The sequence below is a fragment of the Mesitornis unicolor genome, unplaced genomic scaffold (assembly GCF_000695765.1).
Source record: "Mesitornis unicolor isolate BGI_N332 unplaced genomic scaffold, ASM69576v1 scaffold36863, whole genome shotgun sequence".
NCBI lineage: Eukaryota > Metazoa > Chordata > Aves > Mesitornithiformes > Mesitornithidae > Mesitornis > Mesitornis unicolor.
In genome coordinates, this window is record NW_010173300.1 from 8204 (window position 1) to 24824 (window position 16621).

A 16621-nucleotide genomic window follows, 5' to 3' on the forward strand; every position below is an offset into this window, starting at 1 on the left:
AGAATACTCAGCTTTGATTGACTTCCCTATGGAGGAAACAAAAGCAATATTGGAAAACACTGATCCTTCAGAATTTCAAAATCATCTGTAAGATGTAAACATAATGACAGGTGACTTCTTTTTGCACCCTCCTGGTATCTGCATTTCTAGATGGCACTGTTCTGGTGTTTCACTTTGTTCTGGTGTTGCCACATTTCAACCAGCTTGTCTGTGTGTAATACAAAATAATTCCTGATTTGAAGCGAGTTTGTCCTGCAGGAGAGCAGCAAGGTACCTCCAGCACCTCAAGTAGAGCCTACACAAAAACACCTCTCCCTTTCTCCTCTCTTGTAGTGATCCCCAAGGTAACCAAGCACTTGCTCTCCAATCCCGTCTTCACCTGTATCATCCTGGCAGCCTGCATGGAGATCGCAGTGGTGGCCGGCTTCGCCGCCTTCCTGGGAAAGTACCTGGAGCAGCAGTTCAACCTCACCACCTCATCTGCCAACCAGCTCCTGGGTGAGTAACCACAGGGGCCACCAAATCTCCAGTGTCCAAAGGCATCTAAGAGTGTCCAGTGGAGCTGGTAACCACAACCAGGCTTATTGGTTAGGCTGCTCACAAAGTGGCTTGCCCAACAACTGGAAATGAGTCTGTGAGTGGGTGGATCTCAACATCAAAGTAAGGAGCTCGCAAGCTGCTCTCCTGACAGTTATTTATTTTCCCGTTGAACTTATTGATATCTTCTGGGCTTTGGCCTGGTTTTCTAAAAGAAATAATCCCTGCAGTCAACCTTGCCTCCCTCAGTAACAGAGGAGCTCACTGGTGAATTTTAATAGGATTTGACAGAAAGGCAGAGGTCTCAAAGATGTTAGGTTCTTCCTGCTTTCCTGAAAATTAAAGGTTTGGCAAAGGAAAGCAACTTCACTGTTGACCCACTGTGAGAAGGAAAACCTCTGTGCTGTTGGTGGTAGATGCCTGGCCAGTCAGCATTTGAGCATGGATGGTCAGCAAAGAGGGAACCATCTCTGAGTACATCCTGCTTCTGACCTAGCAGTGGGAAAGGAGACTTTGATACTTCCATGGCCCACATAACAACTTGTTTAATCTAAACAAAGTTGCTACCAGATCTCCCACATGGCATTTATGGGAGTCCGTAAATGCCAGGACTTGGATGGACTTCTAAGCTTAGCCCAGGTAGGTAAGGCCTGGAGTAAAACTGGCAGCAAAGGGATAAAAGCGAACCCAGACAAGCTTAGTGTGATAATGCCTTGCTGTGCCTGGAAACTGAGTCACTTCTGGCAGTGATTTTGCATCTCACAGTTTAAGAAGATTCTTTAAGGCAAATTTTGTATTTTCAAATGTGACTATTGCCTAATTTCTGAAGATCAGGCTGCTGTGAAGTATACCAAGCAGGGCTCATCCAAAGCCTCAGAAAATTCTTGACTGTTGCAGGAAGCATTAGAGATGCTGCTGCTTAGTTTAGCGTGGGCCACTTTCAGTAATTTTGGCATCTCCCTCCAGTATGGATGAGAAGTGGAAGAAGATCCTGGTTCTTCTGTGCAAGGCAGCATACCTGTTTCCATCCATTCCTCTTTTTTCCAGCAACCTCAGCTTCGTGCTGCTCATGATAGCTCACATCTCTCTGCTGGAAAGTAAAAAGCTGTAATAGCGTGGTTCACTGAGCCTCACTCACACTTGTTACTGATTTTTCCCCTTGCAGGGATGACAGCAATCCCATGTGCATGTCTGGGCATCTTCCTGGGTGGCCTCTTGGTGAAGAAGCTCAGCCTGTCTGCTCTGGGAGCCATCAGGATGGCCATGCTGGTAAACCTGGTATCCACAGCTTGCTACGTGTCTTTCCTGTTCCTGGGATGCGACACAGGACCTGTGGCAGGGGTTACTGTTCCCTATGGAAACAAGTGAGTCTCCAAAGAGTTTCAGTGTCTCACACAGCCTTATCAACCTAATTATCATGCTATTGTCCTCAACAGGCAGCCTTCAGGCAGTGCTGGCCCTTAGTCAACCATATCGAGCAAGCATATCGAAGGCAATGTCATACAGGGCTCTTAGTTTGGATATTTTCATGCCACTCATCACTGTGAGAGTTGAGTACCTGCAGCTGACAACAGTTTTACTAAAACTGGTCAAAATGTATCAAAAGATGCCAGACCTGATTCTGCACCCATGGCCACCTACATAGCATTGGGTCCATCGCACCATCTGGTTTCTCCTGGCAGTGAGAGACATGTGCTGCTTTGTACATTTGTTTAAGTGCCTGAGGGGAATTCGTAGAACTGGGGTTTAGGTGCCTGGAAATTCAGATATGGTTAGGAAAGTGTATGCATGGCTCCAGGCCTGTTCTGATGGAAGAAATGGGGCACACGTTGCCCTGTAGCATTCACAGAACTTGGGAGAGAGTTACTCGATATTTTCTTTTCTGGTGCTCCTCACTGTGCAGTGTCAACTGTTTTGAAGATGACAGCTCTCGGTTCCTCACTGTTACTCTCCTAGAGAAAACAGCTGAGTCTCCCCTGGCATGTTTTTGGAATATTTCCTTGGGATAACAAGGTGGCCCAAGCCTCGCATTGGATTCCCCATTGCAGAAGGATCATGGCCGTGGCATTCTTATCCCCAGGGAGAGGCTGTAGCCTGGATTTCTTCAATTTGGGACCCAGAGAGCTTGCCCACTGCTATTTGTGGTTTATTTGCCTTAACTAACACTCTCCAAAGCCATCTTTCTGTGGCACCGATTGGAAAAGCTGGTTTGATAATATTACACTGCTGGCTGATGTAATTTCTCTTTCTCTTACAGCTCAACTCCAACCTCATCTCTGGACCCATATTCCCCCTGCAATAACAACTGTGAATGCCAAACTGATTCCTTCACTCCAGTCTGTGGGGCAGACGGGGTCACGTACTTATCTGCTTGCTTTGCTGGCTGCAGCAGCACGGTGAGTGGGCTTCTCTCGTTGTTTTCCTGAATCTGGTTCCTAGACACATATAACCAGATCCGTATTTAAGCTTTCCTTCCACTCCTCTTGCTTCTCGTTCCTTGCTTTGCTCTGAGGCAGTGGCAAGAGAAGTTGTCAAGGCAGCAGAGACTCCGTCCACAGATGTTCTGCATTTTTCAGCTCTCTGTATCTAAGAGTTTATTTTCTCTCTTGAAGACCAAACCATCTCTGTCTAAAGAAGATGTAAGGAATTCTTAATAATATCTTAAAAGCCTGCTTTTCTGTTTTTTACTGCTGAAATGCTAATGTCTTCTGCATTACACTGAAAATGAGTGCCTGCTACTCCTGCAGGTGGGAACTGGCAGGGTTTCTGCGATCCTTGCTCCCTTCCCAGGACCATGCCATGCATGGGGACTGCTGCCTGTGTGGAGCCCACGGGAGGTCAGCCTGGTTGCAGTGACCGTTCATGGCTGCAGGGACATCAGTGTTCACCACATGCACTTATCCCTCTATGGCTGCATCCTTCTTTTTTGAGGAGACATCAACCCTCCTTTCTGCCCTAAAACCACCTGCGAGTGCCGGTGAGGGAGGTGCAAGCTCGCTACTAGCAAGTGCAACCTCACAGCCCAGATGACCTGAGAGCTTGTCCTGCTTAAACCTCTTCTCTCCTCAATTTCCACTCCAGCCTTGCAGATGCAGTCATCCCTTTAAACACCACAGTTTCAAGGTGGTTTCAGCAACCCCACAAGGGACTCCACAAGTGTGTGACACAACGCAGAGGTGTTACCTCCTGCCCTCTTCCTCCTCCTCCTCCTCCTCCCAACAAGAGACAAGTCAGCACCTGGGGCAGCAAGATGATGGTTTTAACAAGAAACCAGCTTGTACAGAGCATGCAGAAACCAAGCCCTTAGCAAGAACTCAGCCGGTGCGGGCTGTGGCTGGAGTGCAGGGTTGACCTCCTCACTGTGTGGTTCCAGGAAAAGCTCCGGCTCCTCTGGGAGGAGCACAGTAATGAAAATTCAGCTCTGCCCCTTCAGTCTGCAGCTGCCTGACCTCACGCTCTACAAGAGCAAACCTCTGAGCAAAAGCCTCGCTCTTCCCTCACCCTCTCCTTTGCTCATTCTTTCTTATTTTGCCTTTTCATCATCATCTTGGGGTTCTTTTCATCACTTTGTTTTGTGGGGTTTTTGCAGTAACATTTTGAACACAAATTAGTGAAGCAGTAGCATCCTCTGGAAAGGGCATTATCAAGAATTATGGATTAGTTTGGTCATGCGATGGCCCTGAGGCAAAGCCAAATTACCAAACCAGGTTTTAAACCCATAATCCAGGTAATGACCTGTCTAGAGGGTCTTGTGAATGTTATATGCTTGTGATGAGCCAAGGGTTGCTTTTTACTGGGACATAAAATTCTCTGAATGCTTTATTTAACTTTACTGCATTGGACGTTTCTGACTGCCTCTCTCCGCTTTTCCTCTGTGAACAATTTCTAAAAGCAATGTGTAGCTCAGTTTTTTCCTTTTCATGTCTTCTTTCTGACTGAGCTGGTTACAGAGGTGCACCTACCCAAAAAACCAGGAGTATTGGTTCTGATAGGCAGAGCTCTGGCACCCTCCGGAATTTCGCTTTTAAGTTCCTGGGAGTGACCCTTTTGTATGAAGCCTTTGAACGTGCATCTTGTTCACTTGATGCCATTGCTTTTCTCAGTATCCCTTTTGGCTGGAGATGCATAAATTCCAGCCTGGCATTACCATGCTGGCATCTCAGGGTTTGCACCAAAGCACCAGCCTGTCCCTTCCCTGTCAGAGCCAGTGTTTAAAAAAAATGAGTAATTACAAACATGGGTAATTTGCATAGATAATTACTCCAAAATCAGGATGCTGTTAAAAATGCAAACTCTGCATCTGTGCAGCTTCCCATGCACAGAGAATATCTGGGTGTGCAAGCTGCGGGGCAGTGGAAGGCAGTGATAATGTGTGGTTAAATGCAGTGGCGTTGCAGACAAGGGAATCTATAGCAATTTGGCACAAGCAGCAAAAAGTTGGCTCTCTACAGGACAAAGGTAAAACTCCATCTTTGATGTTTCAGTGTTTGATGTCTGTGAACTGTGTAGCGCGTCAGTAATAAAAGATCAAAGATCTCCCAGGTAAGGAGGTGCAGTGCTAAGCAAGCAGATGTAGTTGGTACTAACCTCGCACGCTGCTTTGGGCTAGCACCTCGGTAGAAAATGGTTGAAAAAGCAGAGTGAGGGGCAAAGTTTCATGTGATGGAGATGGGGACCTGCCTCATGGTTTTTTAAAAAAAGTCACGCCAATGGGAGGAGAATCTGCCCCACCATTGCCAGAAACAGGTATTTTCTCTCCACTGATGGGAGCCCATGGGAAATAAGCAACCAGTTCTTTGTATTTACAATGATAGGAATTTCATTCCAGGTTATTTCAGTGCAGGTATGTATTTTCCTGGACTTAATTTTAACCCACAGGGCTGTGTCCAGGCTGGTTGCTAGTAATGCATTGCAGTCAAAGCCAGGAGCTACAAATTCCCGTTGTCTCCGTGCAAACATCACTGCAGTGGTGCTAATTGTTGCCATCTCGAAGCCTTCAGGTGGCAGCTTCTAACTGTCAGCATGGGAATTTGTTATGTTAATTATTGCTTGCCAGCCAGAAAGGCACCTGCATGTCTACTCCAGCTTTCCTGGAGTTCTGCACTGCGGTCTCGCTTGCCCTCTGTGCGCTTATTTGGAAGAAAATCATTTGACTCCTATGCAGAAGAAAGAGATTGGTGTCAGAAAGGCTGGGGTAATATCGCCACGGATCCTTATCTTTGGAGGCAGTGAACCAGAAAGCGAGCTTTTGTATGGTCCTAAGGGGACCCGAGCAAAAAAGCGAAGGGATTTCTGCTTGAACATGGTAGGAGAAGGGGAGGAGATTTAGCTGGTTTTCAATATGTTTTATTTTATGGTGTTACTCCTCTTAAAACATGTGACCTGCAAACCCAGCGGGCTGCCGAAGACAAGCCATGAATCATTTATGATCGTTTCGTTTTGTATTCGTTTAGGGATTTCTTGGTAGTACTGTGTGCCTTAATTGCGCTGACATCCCCCACTCGGAAATTCAGGAGGGCGAGTTGGAAAATAAGAAATAATAAAAAATCCCTAAATCTGTGACTGGCAAACAAAGCTTCTTTTCACATCCTGCACTTGCTGGAGAGATCAAAGAAAAATGCAGTCATTTCGCGCTTTTTCTTATCGTGTATTGATAAAGTTTATCTCGCCTGACTTCAGCTTTTAGGTCAACACCGATTCCTCTGAACCAGATGTCATTTATTAGCCCTGTAGTGCACTTGAGTCCAGCAGTGTCTGTGCCACCAAGCTGTGATAGTGCAGCTCTGGGAGAGCCGCAGCATCCATCGTGAGTGGCTTTTTCCCGGGATTCAGGGGGCCGGGAGCAGGCACCAAACCCGCAGCCAACAGCAGGGCTGCAGATTTACCTGCTTTTAATGTACTTCAGTTTAATTGCAACAGCCAAGAGGACGGAGGTAAATAAGAAAGTAATTAGAACCATAATTTGGGGATCTTCCTTGTCACAGGGACGCAGATCGTTTCTTTATTCTCCTCCAAAGGGGCATAACTTGGTAATAATTTTGTCGCAGTGACATTTATGGGAGAGACTTGAAAGGAGCAGAAGAAAAGAAACAAGCCAAGGGACAGCTTTCCCTTGCTGGTAGCATGCATAAAACTGACGTGCTTCTGAAATCCTTTCCAAACCCCTCTCAAATAAGCACTTAGGAGTTACTTAATTGACCATTAGAGGATTCAGAGTTTCTGTTGGTGGACCCTCGTCACAGAGGGCAGGTGATGGGGACCATGGCTTTTGCTTCCCCTGAACCCCTGTGCTCTCCCGCAGAACCTCAGTGGCTGGTCCTGCCTCACCTCGGTCCCTGCCGAAAACGCCACCGTCGTTCCCGGCAAATGCCCCAGTCCTGGCTGCGAAGAGGCCTTCTTGACATTCCTCTGCGTGATGTGCGTTTGCAGCATGATCGGGGCCATGGCACAGACGCCGTCGGTCATCATACTCATCAGGTAGGACCGCTGCCAGGAGGAACGGATGGGCTCACCGCAGGATGCTCTTGGGGTGGGAGCAGGGCTGGGGGGACCATGGGATGCCACTGGGAGCTGAAGGTCCTGCACAGCTCCTGGCCACTGCCTTTTTGGCTACATGTCCCTATATCAATGACTTCAGCTTAAGTGGAGGTTCAGTGCATCAGAAAATCCTCCTTTGAGTACGAGGTGGAGACACCTTGAAAAAGCTGCCCATATTTTCGAAAGAGTTTGAACCTCCTCGGCAGATGAGGAGCTGTGGGCACAGGCTCTCTTGTACATCACTGCCTTTACATGCAAGCAGGAGTTGGGGGTGTGAAAACCCAAGCAGTCCCACCTGAATTTCAGCCCCATTGCTTCAAGTGTTACTTAAATAATTTTCTCTCTAAGCCACTGTTTTGCTTGGTAGCACCTGGTTTGTCCATGGCGTGACCCGACCAAGTTCAGTGCCTGCTAGAGACAATACGGGAAGTGCTCCAGTACAGCTTTGGTAAAATGGGAATGAGGAGGGACTGGGCTTGCAACTCAAGAGATTCCCTGCAGGGATGGTGCTAAGAAGGGTGGTAGGCTCGTTCTTACCAAGGCTGGGATTAGCATGGGAAGAGAAATACAGAAATGCAGTTTCCAGGTAGCAAGGACATTGCAGCTACATCAGGAAAGGGGCAGAATTGCAACACCATGTTGTCAGCACTTAATGGCTTAATAAGAGAGCTTTAGGGGTGGCCCAGAGGTCTTAGAAACCCTGGACAAAATGAAAGACTGTGGCTAAGGCTAACTTTGGTAATACACCTCTGGCTGGAGTTTAACTTCTCTCATGCTGGACCAAGTCCAGGAACAGAAGGCACTTGAAAGTCTGAAGGACATCTCTTAGTTGAGACAATATGAATAGGTGGGCAAAAGTGGCTTATTCAAGTAACTGACCGTGTGTTATTTCCAGACACGTGGAACACTTCACTTTATGATATATGTATATATCTAAGCCCACATTTATCCAGAATTACTTATCTGTCTGGGCTGTCACTTACTGAGAATAATAACCAGAGGCATAAATAGCAGATCCATTCTGCTGCCTGGAAAATTCCAATAAAATTCAATCAATAAGGTCTGTATTAGAAACACACTCTTGAGTGGATCTTGGACAGAACGGCTCTGTGAGGGCATGTCTCCCTGCAGGATGCAAAATTAGATATTCCACCTACTATTTTGTTTCTCTCTTTGCATCTACAGTAGCTAAAGGGAAATCAAATTTCTCATGTGGCAAAAGTAATTTGAAGTTTGAGGAGTTCTTTGTTCGAGGGAGCTGCCAGCACCTGTAGGATCCTGAATGGAGACGTCTTAGCGTCAACTTCAAATGAGATAAGCCAGTTGCCAGCCAGGAGGAAGAATGCAAGGGAATAAGAAAAGCAAAGGGCTTATTAAAATTATTCAGCTCACAGCTGTAGGAAATAAACAATTCACACATCCAAATTAGTACCTACATTCCTCTCAGAATCGCTGATAGCTACTAAAATGCATGGGGAAGAGCTGTTCGCCATGTACCACCTCATGCTCTCCTGCAACTGCTGGAGATTGCTAAATTCTGCTCTTGGATTGCTAAAATAAAGCTTTGGCATATGAGTGCATCCTTGGTGTCCATGGCAGTGACAAGTGGCATTGGCAGCTCCTGTGGTTAATTTAAGAATGAACTTCAGTGTCTACAAATTAGAGGTCTTGTGTAGGCAAGACATTTGTTCACTGCTGTGGTTGGTGAGGAAAGGGGAAGTTTCCAGGTGGCAACTTTTACTCTGCCTTAAGGTATGGGGATTGGTGTTAAATACAAAAAGGTGGACCTATGGATGCCACCACTGATTAAAAACCCACTGTGGATATTTCACATAATAATCTATTTTTTCCATAAAATAAACTTTAATACTCCTTCCATTTCCTTCATTACCCACCTACTGCTGAATCCTATTTGAGCCAAGGCATTAACCACTGGAACATTCTTCCAAGGGTAGATGCTTCATGGCATAAAGGCTTGGTATTGAGCCTGGGGTTCTGCCTGAAAATTCTGCTGAAATTCAGCCAGAGGTCACAGGCTTCACGCAGGAATCATGGTACGATGCTGCATGACCAGTGTAATGTGTGAGATGAGGGTGGGTGATCAGAATGGTCTCTTAAATTTAAACTTTAAATTAAAACCTGATTCCCCTCCAAGGTATTTCTAGAGCGAATCACCACTGTTCCATGGTGTCACTGGCAGCCCTCTGCGAGGAGCTTATGGGAGAGACAGCTGAGGCCTGAGTTCCTGTGTGTGATGAATCTGTTCAGATGGGGATCACTGCCCTGCTTTCCCAGCCTTCATATACTGTGGGAAATAAAATGCTATTACAAGACTTAACAGCAAATGATTTCTGAAATTCCAGAGGCTTTGCTGAGCCTACCCCAAGAGGATGACTTTAGCCAGTAGTATCCTCAAGCTAAGCGAATTAGAAAGCCACGAATTACTGTTTAAAGCACCTTTGACGGATAACAGTAATGCGATAGAGGGGGTTGTGTTTGTAGAAAAAGGCAGTACAACCGTTGTCTTCCTAGCGTAAAAAAAAATTCATGTGCTAAACTCGCACCCATGAAAACTCGTCCTCTTGAGCACATCCTCACTGTGTGGCTCGATTTACCAGGCTCACTGAACCTTTTGGTCCATCATCCTCCCTCCTCTCTCTTGTTCACAGTAGTCTGGAAAGTCTCTAAACAAAAAGTTTTCTCTCCCACCAGTTCTTAACATCTGAAGCCTTGAAAGCAAGATAGGGAGCTTGTAAATGATGATTTACTGGGATGGGAATTTCATTTTTCCCCATCTGACGACAAGATTAGCTGTTGTTATTAATGACTTAGCTAAATTCCTGAACCTATCACTGATGCAATTACTTTTGGGGCTGTAGGCAGTTCAGGCGAAGGGAGATTCAAAACCCCATTAATGACTTTTTGAAGCAATGGTGGTGGCATCCTGGCTGACAGCACAGCATGGCCACGGGGTGTGTTAATCAAAGCAGAACAACAGGAATCGATTTCACTCTCTCCCTCCCTCCTCCCTACAGAACCGTGAGCCCCGAACTCAAGTCTTACGCTTTGGGGGTGCTTTTCCTGCTGCTCCGTTTGCTCGGTAGGTACAAAAATTTCATGTTCTTCTTTCCCATCATTTCCTCCGTCATGAAAAGCTGTATTTTTAACATGCAAAAGTTGATTTCTACTCTGTGCAGTGCTGTGGTTGCCATGAGTAGGGTGTGACACAACGGAGTCTGAGCCCGTTCTGTGAAGGATAAGCACATCAAGGCTCCTGAAGGCACTTTTCCTGCCACTTGAATTGTGCTAATGGAAGAAAATGTGGTGTTGCATGAGAAATGACCATTTCAGCCATGGTCCCACGCAACCAGTTACTCTTCTATAGCTGTTATTAACATGTCAGCAGCTTGCAAAATTACTGCTGTGTTGCATATTGCTGAAGCAGAGGGATATGTATTTTCATCCTCCTCTGAGGGACAGGACCTGTGGTACACAGTGTGTTTGTCCCTTCCTTCAGGTGTCTCGTAAAGGGAAGCAGTGAAATGAGACAGGCTGAGTCCTTGTATCCTCCTATGGGTTAACATCCCATTAAAATGCATATGGCTGTTCCTCTGGACCAGTATGTGCTTCTCATGTATGAATTAAAAGGAACACCCTGGGCTGTTGTTCGCCTGCTTCTTCTTTCTCCTGGAGGATTTTTTTTCCCCTTTTGAAGAAATTCCTCCTATTTTTTAAGCTCCTATATTTCAGCTTATTAATCTTAATGATTTAGGGCAGAATCCTCTCTGATCCATCATTGTGTGGGTCTGTCTCATACACATGGTTTCTCCATATTGCGGGGGTGGAATTTACTCTCTTTTTTTAGCAGTACCTTCCCTGCATGGCCCCCTCAGTCTCACAAGGATGAGATGAAGAGTAAAATGCCATCTCCTAGGTTGCAGCAAGACACTATGAAGTAGAGGACCAAAACCCCCACAGTATTGTACACTCCTTCAAGAAGTGACCTTATTTGTTTACTTCTTTTTTGTAACACCTTATCCCCTGTTAGCTGAAAGGGACATAGTGGTCCCAGAGCAGTTTACAGTAAAACCAGTCAGATTTTCATTGCTTTTGGTGAAGTAGCTGCAGTCACACAGAAAGCTCCATCGAGCAACCTTACCCAGCACTCAGTTAACTCAAAGGGAAGCTTCTGGGTTGACGTGGGTCATCTCTGGTTCAGGCCTTGCAAAGGCAGCACTTTCTTTAGCTGTCGGTGCCGCTCTCGGGTTTTGGTCTGTCCTCAGCTCTCGCTGGCTGAATGCAGAGTGTCAGCAAGCAAGTGCGCGAGGGGGATGCCTGGGAGCTGTTGTTTCCAAAGGAAAAAGTACTTGAGGGAAGAGATTTTCTCTTTTTCTCTTTTCCTTTCAAGAGAAACCTCCTGAGATGCCAACATCTCGAATTCCTCTAAAACCAGGCTCAGACATGTATGCTTAAGTTGAATGGATCTTTTTGTTTTTCTTCCAGTAAAGAAGCCATAGTAAGAATTTAAACTCAAATCTTTATATGTTGCTCTGTCACTAAGGAATTCCCATGAAATAAGACAATACATTCTGAAGCACATCAGCAATGTAGCTTGAACCCATACAAAATTGAGATAAAGGTACTTTTCTATATGAGCAAGGGTATCCAAATTTTGCCCTTAACAACCTAAGGTTTGAGAGTAGCTTTACTGATTTATTTTAAAAGCTTTTCAGTTCACCTTTAAGCTTTGACTTAAGACGAGAGTGATAATAGCTGCTTCTTGAACCAAAGGAGAGTATTAAACATAGGAGGTATGAGACCCGGAGGTGCTATCGTAGCTAATAGATTTCAGTAAGACAGAGGCAGCTTTTTTATACATCCCTACAGTTTCTGCTATGAAATATACATAGAGCAGAATTTTTTTCAACACTTTGCAGTAAGAGGTGAAACAAGATTAAATATCTTTAATATTCACTGTAATAACATGAAGCACGACTGAATTCTCCCGGTATCCTCCTGGATGTATTATCTCATGCCATAGGAATTTTGCTGTGAGAGGGCAGCATAACAGTGTCTCCATATAAAAGTGTTGCTGCAGTTTCTCAGAGAAGAGTGTAAAGCAATGCTGTTGGAGCCAAAGGTTTGGAAAGGAAAAGTCTGGAATGGCAGTTTTGGACCTGTAAGATCCCAGACGCATCCTTTCTGGAAGGTGTTCATGGTACAAAGCCTCTGCTCACCAGGGCGCTTCCTTTTGTTTTTCCTATAAGTCCATGTTGTTTGCGTCTCTTCTTCCAAAATGACAAAACCACAGTGTTTCTCTCTCAGAAGGACTTTCCAATCTGCATTGCAATCCCTCAACTCCCTTGTCTCAGCAAATCTAGGCACCAAGTAGTTCCTGTGAGTTTCTCGCCCTCTCTTCTGGTAAAAATGACCTGAAACACTCATTGATTGCTATAAGTTTTTCATATATTTTTCTTTAAGGTTTCCACATCCATGTCTGCATTCACATAGGTCTAGCTTTGGAGTTCGGTGAAACAGGTCCTTCCTCAAGTCTTATGCGAAGCAATTATCAGGCCAAATTCTCTTGAAACCTGGAAAGCCAGCAAATGGGGATGACGGCTCTCTCTGAAGTTCAGTCCTTGCATCTCCAAAGCCTTGGAGCAGCATCTCTCAGCACGCTGGGAACAAGTAGGGGCTCACACCTCAAAATTATCCTCCAAATGCAGTCTTCTCTTAGTCCAGAAAACATGCAGCTCCTGCTGCATCAGTCACTGCCATCTCTGGATGTTATCCCCTAAGGTGGCATCCAGCACCAGTGCAGCTCTGGGCACAGCCTTTTTGCTTGTTTCTGGCAGGACCCCAGCTGAATTTTTAAATTCCAGGTTGAGTGTGTGGTTGTCCACAGTTTTAAACCAAAAAAACAAAGGCATCTTTTAACTCAGAAGGAGAACCAGCTCAGTCTTGAATTTCCAGTCATTGAAATGATGAACACAGAGAGCTGGTGCTGACGTTTTTTCCAGAACATAAACAGGTTTTTAGATGTGATGACTGGAACTAGTGTTGCTAACAAAAAGATTGTCTTGCTTTTGTATCATCTGTTTTTATTTACTACATTTGTGCTATTAATGACTGGTTAAAATGAGTACCAGAAGCCCATATAGCCTTTCTTAACTCCTGCATTTATTAACATATAAGGAAGATCAAACAAAATCTGCAAAGCTCTAGTCATTGACAAAATAAAATAAAGACATTTCAGTTACCACAGGGAACAGTGAAGACAACCAATTTATTTGTAGTCTCAGGATGCATGTCACGAATGTCACTATTTTGTTCATGACAAGCTGAAGGAAAGTATCTCTTTTAAGCCTGGAAATCCAGGTTAATGATGAAACTGGATCCAAGATTAAACACGTCTCTGTCTAGAAACTGCAGTCCTTGTGTCTGTATGTCTACACAAGTATTTATAGACTCTCGGGCATCACAGCACCTACGGATGGAGTGATGCTGTCAAGGCTATGTTGTGCCTACCTGCTGTTGGATTTCAGTAGATACGATGCTCTCCTTTGCTTACTGTCGTAACCCGCCAAAGTGATTTTATCAATTAGGGGTTTTTTTCCACAGTTTATCAGTTTCCAGCCCCTCCCGACCCTATAAATATAGCAGAAGGAAGGGAAATGGTTATGTAGAGCATCCACGTTTTCTTCTGAGTGCTGCACGCTTGCTGCACATGTGGTGGCTGGGGAGTGCAAAGCTGAAACATGGATGTCCTAACCACCACTGGGGTAATGTGAAGCAGGGGGCCTCTACACTATCCCTGAAGGAGGGGGAAAAGTAGAGAAGAAAAGCATTGCCTTCATTAGTTAAATGAGATTGGAGTGATTACTTGCTTTAAGATTGCAGCTCTGCTGCAAACTATGATTGAGAAACACTCATCAGTACTTAGCTGCAGTGGCTGTGAGAGAATCCTGCTGTGATATTTCATTTAATGGTGCACTGAAATTGTCCCTTTTTTCAGATTTAATCTTTGGCATCTATTAGAGGCCATTGTCTCTTTTCCTTAGACCCGGAGAAAACCTTCTCCTGTGTCAGGGAAAAGCCCAAAACAAGAGTTCAGTGCCCCAGCTGATTTCAGGCTCTGAACTGCAGTGCTACAACCTTCAGGTGAACACCCCAGAGTGCAGAATTACCAAAATCTGATCAGAGAGCAAGCTGAGAGGCATTCCTCCTCCTCTTTCGTTTACCTCTCCACTCAGTCTCATTAGGCAGACAAGATGCTTAATAAAAGCCACTTAAACTTGAGTAAAATCCTCCCTGCATGTTGATATCACCAGGAATCTCTTCTGTAGATGTTGAGTCCAAGATAAAAACTCAACCACAAGCTTTGTTTAGGTTGATTTAGAACTTCAAAAATTAGTATCGCAGGCCGCATCTGGGACCATTAACCTTGAAAAAGTATCCTCTCTTTCCATTCACTGCAATCACGTCCCCTTTCTTTATCACAAGGATCATAAAAGCGTGATTTGTCTCTCTTATTTTGACAGGTTTTATCCCACCTCCGCTGATTTTTGGGGCTGGAATTGACTCTACGTGTCTGTTCTGGAGCACCTTCTGCGGCGAGCAAGGAGCCTGCGCGCTGTATGACAACGTGGTCTATAGATATCTGTACGTTAGCATTGCTATAGCCCTGAAGTCTTTTGCATTCATCTTATATACAACCACCTGGCAGTGCTTGAGGAAAAACTATAAAAGATACATCAAGAACCACGAAGGTGGTCTCAGCACTAGTGAGTTTTTTGCCTCTACTCTCACCCTAGACAATCTGGGGCGGGACTCAGTGCCCCAAAATCAGCCACATAGGACAAAATTTATCTATAACCTTGAAGACCATGAGTGGTGTGAAAATATGGAGTCTGTTTTATAGTGACCGTGGAGGGGTGAACTATATTAATAACACAAGGGTCCTTTTTAATAAAAACAAGGAGAGAGCAAGGATGAAGAAACACAACTGCAAACCAACAACAGCAACACAGGAAACTTTTGTCTTTTTCTCAAAGTCAGCCCCAGCCAGGATTCTTGAGAACAGCACCTTTTAATGGGATCACTTGTGAAATCCTGTGGGGTGATGGAGGAAGCAGGGAGCCACCGTGGCTGGGTACCAGCCCCTTTGATGACAGTACGAGCTTCCGAGAAGGGCATCTGCAGAGGTTCATCGCAGAGCTCGGCAAACGGACAGGCTTGGGCACGAGGCGTAGAGAAAGCAAGGTGATAACAGCAGTGCCGAAATAGCTTTGCGGTTGCAAACAGGGTCCCGGGGGTGCATGGAGCCCCATGGGCTGAAGGGTTGGCCAGTCTGTGTGCTGTTGAAACCCCCCGTGCTCTGTGATGGCAAAGAGGGAGCGGTGCTGGAGTTGCTCCACCAGTCACACGCTGTCACCAGCCATGGGTCCGCAATGAATACCTTGAAAGCTGCTGGAAACCTTCCACGGCGTGAGTGATGCTGTCAGAGATATCCGAGTCCTTCCAGCCCGGGCGTATTCACAGATTCAGCTTTCTGGTGTCTGTGAATAGCTGTGCTCAGATCTCTCAAACCCAGTAAAGTTCAAGACATTTGCTCACACTTGCCAAACGTGCTGTCATTTTTAAAGAGGGATAAATTCCAAATACTTGTCTGTGTAGTCTTCTAATAAGATTTTTTTAAAAAAATTATTTTCAAATCTATGTTAACCCTTAAATCGCTGACACTTTTCCATAGGGAGGATTTATTTATGCTAGTTTGGGGAAGGATGCTGTTTAATTCACCCAAACATAACGTGACTCAAGGGGTTTGTTTAATCCTCTGCGTTTTTTATCCATACGCCTTCATTCTAATATGCTACCAAGCCAATGAAGACACATAATATGTTTTTAAAAAAAAGAACGAATGCACTGTGTCTCTATAAAAACAACTGTCAGTCGGAGAATTATAGATAATATGATGATTTACATAATATAGTTTTTTCATATTCTATGTGACTCAGTGAATACATATATATATATATGGAGAGACTGTTTATGTTCTCTCCAGTTTTTAAAGATATATATATTATTTGCAATCTAGAAATTGTGTGATGGATATTTTCTTTAAAGTAAGTGTGCATGTGTGTGTGTGCGTGTGTGTGTGAACAAGAAAGGAATACTGACCTTAATCCTGCAGCCCTCACAATTGGTATTTTTTTCACCTGAGAAACTCCACTGACTTCAATGGAAGCCATGTGAGGAAGGTGGAATAATCTCCCCTCCTGGAGGCCACGTTTTGCCCTTAGATGTGCAAATAGTGTTCCTATGGAAGGCTGGGTTTTGGGAGCAGAGGCTGGCCAGCATTGAGCACCTCTGAAATTTTCATTCATATCCTCAAGAGGCACCTGTGCAGGAGCAGATTTGCCTTTGCTTCTGTGATGCCGTCTTATCTAAGCCTGCAAAAATCATGGGGAAGCTTTCATCTGATTTCAAGAAGTATTGAGTCAGGCTTATTTTGCATGCATATTTTTCTTTTCTGAAACATTCCTGC

General features: G+C 44.9%; 1 protein-coding gene across 1 annotated transcript in view; it reads left to right on the plus strand.

Annotated features, from left to right (window-relative positions):
• The window catches only part of SLCO3A1 (solute carrier organic anion transporter family, member 3A1), a gene marked incomplete at its 5' end in the record, with an annotated part of 22729 nt that extends 7734 nt beyond the window's left edge, over nt 1-14995 (plus strand). Inside the window, 6 exons of the mRNA XM_010180689.1 lie at nt 334-498; nt 1703-1901; nt 2795-2933; nt 6839-7014; nt 10110-10174; nt 14616-14995. Of these exons, the coding sequence (XP_010178991.1) occupies nt 334-498; nt 1703-1901; nt 2795-2933; nt 6839-7014; nt 10110-10174; nt 14616-14995 (1124 nt within the window). The remainder of the gene's footprint in view (nt 1-333; nt 499-1702; nt 1902-2794; nt 2934-6838; nt 7015-10109; nt 10175-14615) is intronic.
• Between the last annotated feature and the right edge of the window lie 1626 nt (nt 14996-16621).